Source organism: Lampetra planeri, chromosome 28 (genome assembly GCF_965212315.1).
Source record: "Lampetra planeri chromosome 28, kcLamPlan1.2.h2, whole genome shotgun sequence".
In the NCBI taxonomy this organism is placed as follows: Eukaryota; Metazoa; Chordata; class Hyperoartia; order Petromyzontiformes; family Petromyzontidae; genus Lampetra; species Lampetra planeri.
The window spans coordinates 11,474,461-11,483,585 of NC_136134.1; the positions used below are offsets into that span (position 1 = coordinate 11,474,461).

Consider the following 9,125-nt stretch of genomic DNA (forward strand, 5'->3'; position numbering starts at 1 on the left):
TTGCATGCTGCACTACGTGCTGGAGAAGAGATTGTCTGGTACGGTGACTGATTCTCGTCCAGGGTCTTGAAATGGCCTTCCACCAGCAGTGTGAGACAATGGGCCTCCTGCTGCTGCTGCCGCTGCCGATGACGAAAGGTGGAGTCCCCCCCCCTCCAGTCTGCTGCGGGTGAGCGGGGGAGGGGGGAGGGGACCATTGCCTCGATTACATAACCACGGCCGCGCGTGGCGGGCAGGATGCTGCTGGCAGCCAGACTCTGGGGTCGCTCGCATCGAGCAGTGGATAGAGGACGGCTCGGACCGTGCCCACTCCTGTGACGAGTCGGCACGCGAGGGCGTGAAGTGGGTTGACCAGCACCACGTCTCCCGGCCGTCTTTGTCTCCCCCGGTGCTGATATTTACACACCGCACCAGGCACTCGTTTGAGGTCGAGTCTACCTAGGGGAGGCGCCAGAACCGGTTGAGATGATCGCCTCTGGTGGTGGTGGTGGCCGCGAGCGGGAATCTAACCGGGCCGGCAGGATTCAGAGGAACCAACCTCGTGCCCCCCCCCCGCCCGGCTTGTCCATGGCGTGGGAGGGGGGAGGAGACGTCCCCAGTTGCCCCTCCCCCCTCGTGCTCACGGGGAGGAGGAGGGTCTCCTCCTCCTCGTGACTGGGCGCGGCAGCTTCCTCCTCTTCCTGCTGCTGCTCAACCACAGCCTGGACGCGAACCTCGCCCACGGGACCTCGGCGGCCAGACTCCACGTTCGCGAGTGTGTTTCTGTTTGCGCGACCCAAGGTGAGAGAGGGAGAGAGAGAGAGCTCTGAAGGCTGCGCCAGAGGGTCGTGGTCTCAGAGTTGTGTAAGAGTCACCCAACCTGTGCCCCAAACAATCCGTTGAATAGAAACCACCACCACCACCATGACCGTCAGCAGCAGCAGCAGCAGTGGGGGCAGCGACTCTTACGTTACCGTGGGGCACAAGCGCCGTTCGCCCATCATCATCATCACCACCGCAGCCAGCCATGGTGTATCCACTGCTGGATGAAAGCCTCCAAGCTGCTACCTGGATAGGTGTCGTTGTGTCTCGTGTGGAAGTTACTTTTGGGTAATTCGCCGTCTCGCCGCTAAGCTGGGCGAGACGCTCACACGGCTGTGGAGCGGCAGCAGAAGCCACGGGAGTCTGGACGGCGTGTGCCGGGAGAAGATGGAGGCGAGCCAGGTCTACGGGGGTGGCTGGTGGAGGTTAAAATGCGTTCATCCCCCTCCCTCCATCCCTCCATTGTCAATCCACTGCTGGATGAAGGCCGTCCTCCCTCCCCCGGCCAAAGCTGGTTCCTGGTTGCCGTCTCGAAGCTGCTGCTCTCACGCGCAGCAACATCGCCCCCTGCCGCGAGAACCCGGCAGGAGGCTCCGCGAGAGGACAAAATCCTCCCCGTGTGCGCGCGTGTCAACAGCGGGGAGCGGTGGCGCAGTGGTTAGCGCACTACGCTCACGAACCCGGCCACCCGAGTTAGATTCCCGCTCACGGCCAATATCAGTGACGGTGATCTGAGTCGGTGCTGGGGTCTCCCCTACTTCGATTGGGCCACAAGTGAGCACTGCACTGGTGCGGTGTATAAATAACATCAACACTTGGGAGACAAAGGCGGCCGGGCAGGGTGTTCTGTCTTTGTCGCGGGCGCCACTATCCGACTAAACAGTTGAACACAACGGTGCAGCAACGTACGGCAGCGTCAGGATGATCTGAACTCCGTGATGTTGGATTGAAAGAACCGCCCTTGCATCGGTCCGTAGTGAATTAGGTTTGGTAACGATTGGTAGAAATCAATGAGGTCAAAGTTGGAATGAGTTGGACTCCGGTTGGAATGAAAGGAAAGATATGAGAGCATTCATTCCGCTCTTGAAGACTTGAACACATGCGCCTACAATAATGTATACTTTTGCAAACTGGGTCACAAAGATCGACTGATTTGTATTTGCGGTCATAAACTGGCGTAGTGAACATCACCACGCTGCTTTAGTGAATCTCACACAATCCGAGCGTGCCGTCCGGCACACTGGAGGTATCCAGCGCATTAAACCACTGATGTACCTTGCAAGCACATTCTGGCAAGGCCTCATTGCTTTCGGTGATACAGCTACAGTGCTTGCACATTCACAACAGCACGTGTATGTATCTCATCAAATATTGCCATGGAATACAAACGTATTGTATTAACACTGATATGTCCAAGCGATGGAACGGTAACCGCTTTAATGGACCACAAGGAACGAGACGGTAACAGTGGATCCATCGCTACGCTCCGCCTTGTTGTGGTCAAGGTGCTGTGACCTCTGGCAGGGGGGTCACAAGTCGTGTGCTGACCCCCGATGTGCTTCGCTTTGATCACCCCTAGAGGGCAGCACGACGTGAGAACGCCGAGCACCGGCAGCGAGAGAGCAGCACGTGGTCACCCACCCAGCCGCTGCGCGTGCCGTGCCGCCCTCCATCGCTGCTGCTGCTGCTGCTCTCGCTCACAGCACTTGCCCCCAGCAGTCCGCGAAGGCTACACCGGGGGATCTCTGTCTCGTTTGTGTTGTGTGTGTGCGCCAGCGCCGTCGCTATGAACGTGGACCACGAGGTGTCGCTGCTGCTGGAGGAGATCAGGCGGCTGGGAGCGCCCGGTACGGCTGCCACTGACTCCCACTGTGACTCCCACTGACTCCCACTGTGACTCCCACTGTGACTCCCACTGTGACTCCCACTGTGACTCCCACTGTGACTCCCACTGTGACTCCCACTGTGACTCCCACTGTGACTCCCACTGTGACTCCCACTGTGACTCCCACTGTGACTCCCACTGTGACTCCCACTGTGACTCCCACTGTGACTCCCACTGTGACTCCCACTGTGACTCCCACTGTGACTCCCACTGTGACTCCCACTGTGACTCCCACTGTGACTCCCACTGTGACTCCCACTGTGACTCCCACTGTGACTCCCACTGTGACTCCCACTGTGACTCCCACTGTGACTCCCACTGTGACTCCCACTGTGACTCCCACTGTGACTCCCACTGTGACTCCCACTGTGACTCCCACTGTGACTCCCACTGTGACTCTCACTGTGACTCTCACTGTGACTCTCACTGTGACTCTCACTGTGACTCTCACTGACTCTCACTGTGACTCTCACTGTGACTCTCACTGTGACTCTCACTGTGACTCTCACTGTGACTCTCACTGTGACTCCCACTGTGACTCCCACTGTGACTCTCACTGTGACTCCCACTGTGACTCCCACTGTGACTCCCACTGTGACTCCCACTGTGACTCCCACTGTGACTCCCACTGTGACTCCCACTGTGACTCCCACTGTGACTCCCACTGTGACTCCCACTGTGACTCCCACTGTGACTCCCACTGTGACTCCCACTGTGACTCCCACTGTGACTCCCACTGTGACTCCCACTGTGACTCCCACTGTGACTCCCACTGTGACTCCCACTGACTCCCACTGTGACTCCCACTGTGACTCTCACTGTGACTCCCACTGTGACTCCCACTGTGACTCCCACTGTGACTCCCACTGTGACTCCCACTGTGACTCCCACTGTGACTCCCACTGTGACTCTCACTGTGACTCCCACTGTGACTCCCACTGTGACTCTCACTGTGACTCTCACTGTGACTCTCACTGTGACTCTCACTGTGACTCTCACTGTGACTCTCACTGTGACTCCCACTGTGACTCCCACTGTGACTCTCACTGTGACTCTCACTGTGACTCTCACTGTGACTCCCACTGTGACTCCCACTGTGACTCTCACTGTGACTCTCACTGTGACTCCCACTGTGACTCCCACTGTGACTCTCACTGTGACTCTCACTGTGACTCTCACTGTGACTCTCACTGTGACTCCCACTGTGACTCCCACTGTGACTCCCACTGTGACTCTCACTGTGACTCCCACTGTGACTCCCACTGTGACTCTCACTGTGACTCCCACTGTGACTCCCACTGTGACTCTCACTGTGACTCTCACTGTGACTCCCACTGTGACTCCCACTGTGATTCCCACTGTGACTCTCACTGTGACTCTCACTGTGACTCTCACTGTGACTCCCACTGTGACTCTCACTGTGACTCCCACTGTGACTCCCACTGTGACTCCCACTGTGACTCCCACTGTGACTCTCACTGTGACTCCCACTGTGACTCCCACTGTGACTCCCACTGTGACTCCCACTGTGACTCTCACTGTGACTCCCACTGTGACTCCCACTGTGACTCTCACTGTGACTCCCACTGTGACTCCCACTGTGACTCCCACTGTGACTCTCACTGTGACTCTCACTGTGACTCTCACTGTGACTCTCACTGTGACTCTCACTGTGACTCTCACTGTGACTCTCACTGTGACTCTCACTGTGACTCTCACTGTGACTCTCACTGTGACTCTCACTGTGACTCTCACTGTGACTCTCACTGTGACTCTCACTGTGACTCTCACTGTGACTCTCACTGTGACTCTCACTGTGACTCTCACTGTGACTCCCACTGTGACTCCCACTGTGACTCCCACTGTGACTCCCACTGTGACTCCCACTGTGACTCCCACTGTGACTCCCACTGTGACTCCCACTGTGACTCCCACTGTGACTCCCACTGTGACTCCCACTGTGACTCCCACTGTGACTCCCACTGTGACTCCCACTGTGACTCCCACTGTGACTCCCACTGTGACTCCCACTGTGACTCTCACTGAGACTCCCACTGTGACTCCCACTGTGACTCCCACTGTGACTCCCACTGACTCCCACTGTGACTCCCACTGTGACTCTCACTGTGACTCTCACTGTGACTCTCACTGTGACTCTCACTGTGACTCTCACTGTGACTCTCACTGTGACTCCCACTGTGACTCCCACTGTGACTCTCACTGTGACTCTCACTGTGACTCTCACTGTGACTCTCACTGTGACTCCCACTGTGACTCCCACTGTGACTCTCACTGTGACTCCCACTGTGACTCCCACTGTGACTCCCACTGTGACTCTCACTGTGACTCTCACTGTGACTCCCACTGTGACTCCCACTGTGACTCCCACTGTGACTCCCACTGTGATTCCCACTGTGACTCTCACTGTGACTCTCACTGTGACTCCCACTGTGACTCCCACTGTGACTCTCACTGTGACTCCCACTGTGACTCTCACTGTGACTCTCACTGTGACTCCCACTGACTCCCACTGTGACTCCACTGTGACTCCCACTGTGACTCTCACTGTGACTCCCACTGTGACTCTCACTGTGACTCTCACTGTCACTCCCACTGTGACTCTCACTGTGACTCTCACTGTGACTCTCACTGTGACTCTCACTGTGACTCCCACTGTGACTCTCACGGGGCCCTCCTCCCCCTGGTTGCGTATCGCGAGACGAGCCACGATCCCACCACACCTCTCGCTCTCTCGCTCTCCCTCTGCCTCTCGAGATTCGAACGCGATGTCTCTTTAAGAGCTGCCGCCCAGAGCCCATCCGGTGACCTCTGGAGCACGGTCCGGTAGAGGGCAGCACTGCCCCCACTCGCTGCCCCCACTCACCCCCCTCACTCACTCACTCCATCACTCACTGCCCCCACTCACCCTCCACACTCACTGCCCCCACTCACTCACTACCCCCACTCACCCCCTCACTCACTGCCCCCACTCACCCCCCTCACTCACCCCCTCACTCACTGCCCCCACTCAGCTCGCCCAGTAGAGGGCAGCACTGCCCCACTCACCCCCCACACTCACGGCTCCCACTCAGCGCGCCCAGTAGAGGGCAGCAGTACCCCCACTCACTGCCCCACTCACTGCCCCTACTCAGCGCGCCCAGTAGAGAGCAGCACTGCCCCACTTACTGCCCCCACTCACTATCCCTACTCACTACCCCCACTCACCCCCTCACTCACCCCCCTCACTCACCCCCCTCACTCACTACCCCCACTCACTGCCCCCAGTCACCCCCCTCACTCCCCTCACTCATGGACCCCACTCAGCCCGCCCAGTAGAGAGCAGCACTGCCCCACTTACTGCCCCCACTCACCCCCTCACCCCCCACACTCACTGCCCCCACTCAGCTCGCCCAGTAGAGAATAGCACTGCCCCACTCACTGCCCCCACTCACCGCCTCCACTCACCCTGCCCCACCGAGAGCTCTGCTCATGGTGTGGCAGTCTGTACAGAAATTGGATAATCAGAGCTAGGACTTAATCCAATTGAAGTACAGAAGCAAATTCAAAGTGTAAGGTCGTTTTGTGTGCAGCCATTGATCAACGGCACCGAGAGCACCTCCACTCCACCTCATCACCTCACGTTCCTCACCTCTCCGCATCCCATACACCGTCCTCCACCTGTCATCACCCCATCCTGACATCACCTACACCTCCTCCCTCCTTGTCACCTTATCCAACCTCACCGACACCTCATCCAACCTCACCGACACCTCATCACCACCCCATGCTCTCCCCACCTCTCTACTCACCCCGTCCTCCACCCCCCCCCCACGCCGCCGCTCCCCAGGCCAGGACGGCCTCGTGCGGGTCAAGTTCGGGACGCTGTTTGCGGACGACCGCTGCGCCAACCTGTTCGAGGCGCTGGTGGGGACGCTGCGCGCCGCCAAGCGCCGCAAGCTGGTGACCTACGACGGCGAGGTGCTGCTGCAGGGCGCTCACGACCACGTGGACATCGTGCTGCTGGCGCAAGCCTGAGGCCTGGCAAGCGCGGGAGGTGGCCTCGACGGCACGGGGGGCGGGGGGGGGGACGGTGGCGGCAGCGCCATCCGTCGAGCGCTTGTCCACGTTACTGTGACGTGACTCTCGCACTCGGCTGAGAACATCGCCGCCGGCCGCGGTCTAAACGCTGCTGGACGGAAGCCTTTCCTCTCTCACGGTCTTGCCATGTAACAAAGTAAAAGATCACCCTGTAGCCTCGTACACTGTCGGGGCAAGTGCTGTGTGATGTTCCTATCGTTGTGTTTACATCGCAGAGAAATACGTGAACGCGACGGTGAACTTGCACAGCTGTTGTGATGATGCCAGCTTTGGACGCGCTCACGGATCGTGGATAACCCAAGGATGGAAGTTGTGTGCGAGTTGGAACCCAAGGATGGTTGGGCTGTTGACGGTGATGATTTGTAAGTGGGCTTTAAGTCTGCCACAATTAGCCAATGCCATTGTTACCTATTTGTAATTGTCAATCCACGTTTACTGGTTCATAATTGGTAAAAAAAAAGATCCGTGATCGCTTGCACTGCTGAAGCAGCAACTGTGACGGACCAACACTGCCACTCGCCCACGTATGTCGCGTCACCGAGTTTTTCACTGGAATCCTTATTTTGGAGTGACGTGCGGAATTGTGAGATGTGGAATATATTTTTGTGGAACTGTATACATTTAAGACTTTTCAAATAAAATGGATTTGCTTCTTAAGGATGAAGAGTAGTGGAGTTGTTGGCCGTGGCTCTGTACAATTCCCTTGTTGGTCTTGGACATCACTCAACAGGGGAGCTGGACGCGAACCAGTGGGACCCTGCGAGGGGGTTTCTCTTCACGAGAAGGGGGGGCTAAGGGGGGACCCCTTGGGAGGGTGCAGTGTGGATGGCACGGAGTGCTGTAATTCATCATTGTTAATGATTGTATGAGTTTACATTGAACTTGTACCCATATCCAACAGAGAGGGTCCTTGCCGATAAACAGCTGGCATTTCGCCAGCATTGGTTCAAACAAGCCTGGTAACCTACCCCGCTGATGAGACACCGATTGTCGAAATCGATCTGGAGTTTTTGCGTGTTGAACCAGTGCTGCCTGAAATCGTGCACTCACTCCCAGAGGGCCGTGTGGAGTGACAGACCTGTGAAGGAAGGAGGCGAATTGTCTGCTTATCTTGTGGTTGAGATGCTCCACGACGATGCTGATTATGCTGCAATGTTGCCTAACCCAGGGATAAGCGTCGCCAATAGTCACGTGCGTGGTGACGTCACGCTGGCGTGAGCCACGTCCCGTGTGTGGGTGTAGCGTGCGTGATGACGTCATACATATGCAATGACGCCACGCACACGCCCCTACTAACACGCGCAAGCAGCCGATACCTGGACTCGAACCGAGACCCGAACGTGTCGGAGGAGCGGGGCCATGCAATAGGTGAGCGTGTAGAGATGAGTGTGCAGGTGAGAAAGCTGAGTGAGGGTGTACGAATATGCACAGGTGAGTGGGTTCAGGTGAGTGCACTGCTATAACTGCAGGTGTGTATACAGGTTTGTGTACAGGTGAGTGTACAGGTGTGTGTACAGGTGAGTCTACAGGTGTGTGTACAGGTGAGTGTACAGGTGAGTGTACAGGTGTGTGTACAGGTTCATGTACAGGTGAGTATACAGGTGAGTATACAGGTGAGTCTACAGGTGTGGACACAGGAATCGAAGGGACGAGAGCGGCGCGCCACCGGGGGGCGCCACCAGAGGGCGCCCTCACCCAGCGGAGGAACTCCACCCAGACCCGCACGGCGCTCTCACGGTGGGGGGAGGGCAGTGAGACGATGGGGAGGGGGGACAGTGAGACGATGGGGAGGGGGGACAGTGAGACGATTGGGGGGGGGGGGGTGGAGGGGGGGCAGTAAGACGAGGGGGGGTAAGGGGGCAGTGAGACGATTGGGGGTGGGGGGGCTGTTAGACGATGGGGGGGGAGGGGGGGGCAGTAAGACAAAGGGGGGGGGGGCTGTGAGACGATGGGGAAGAGGGGGGGCAATGAGACAAAGGGGGGGGGCAGTGAGACGACGACGGAGGGGGAGGGGGGGCAGTGAGACGATGGGGGGAGTGGGGGAGGGGGGGCAGTGAGACGATGGGGGGAGGGGGGGGCAGTGAGAGGATGGGGGGAGGGGGGGGGGCAGTGAGACGATGGGGGGGAGGGGGGGAGGGGGGGGCAGTGAGACGATGGGGGGAGGGGGGGCAGTGAGACGATGGGGGGAGGGGGGGAGGGGGGGCAGTGAGACGATGGGGGGAGGGGGGAAGGGGGGGCAGTGAGACATTGGGCCGTGTCCCCACTGACCTCGTAACGGAGACCTCCACTCAGCAGCGGATAGGGCATGGCTCAATTCCGGTTGCTCGTTCACCGTTGTTTA

General features: G+C 58.1%; 1 protein-coding gene across 1 annotated transcript; it reads left to right on the forward strand.

The window, feature by feature from the left end:
• Window positions 1–640: 640 nt before the first annotated feature.
• On the forward strand, window positions 641–7,453 carry ABRACL (ABRA C-terminal like). Its single transcript, XM_078607932.1, has 3 exons — window positions 641–780; window positions 2,578–2,648; window positions 6,534–7,453. Exons 2-3 carry the CDS (start codon window positions 2,588–2,590, stop codon window positions 6,719–6,721), a joined length of 249 nt encoding a protein of 82 aa, XP_078464058.1. The 5' UTR covers window positions 641–780; window positions 2,578–2,587; the 3' UTR covers window positions 6,722–7,453.
• Window positions 7,454–9,125: the final 1,672 nt, after the last annotated feature.

Bases quoted from the DNA above. Each gene is read 5' to 3' on its own strand.
- ABRACL (XM_078607932.1), top strand. From the start codon at position 2,588: ATGAACGTGGACCACGAGGTGTCGCTGCTGCTGGAGGAGATCAGGCGG. The intron at 2,649-6,533 runs GTACGGCTGCCA...GCCGCTCCCCAG, and splicing joins CAGGCGGCTGGGAGCGCCCG to GCCAGGACGGCCTCGTGCGG.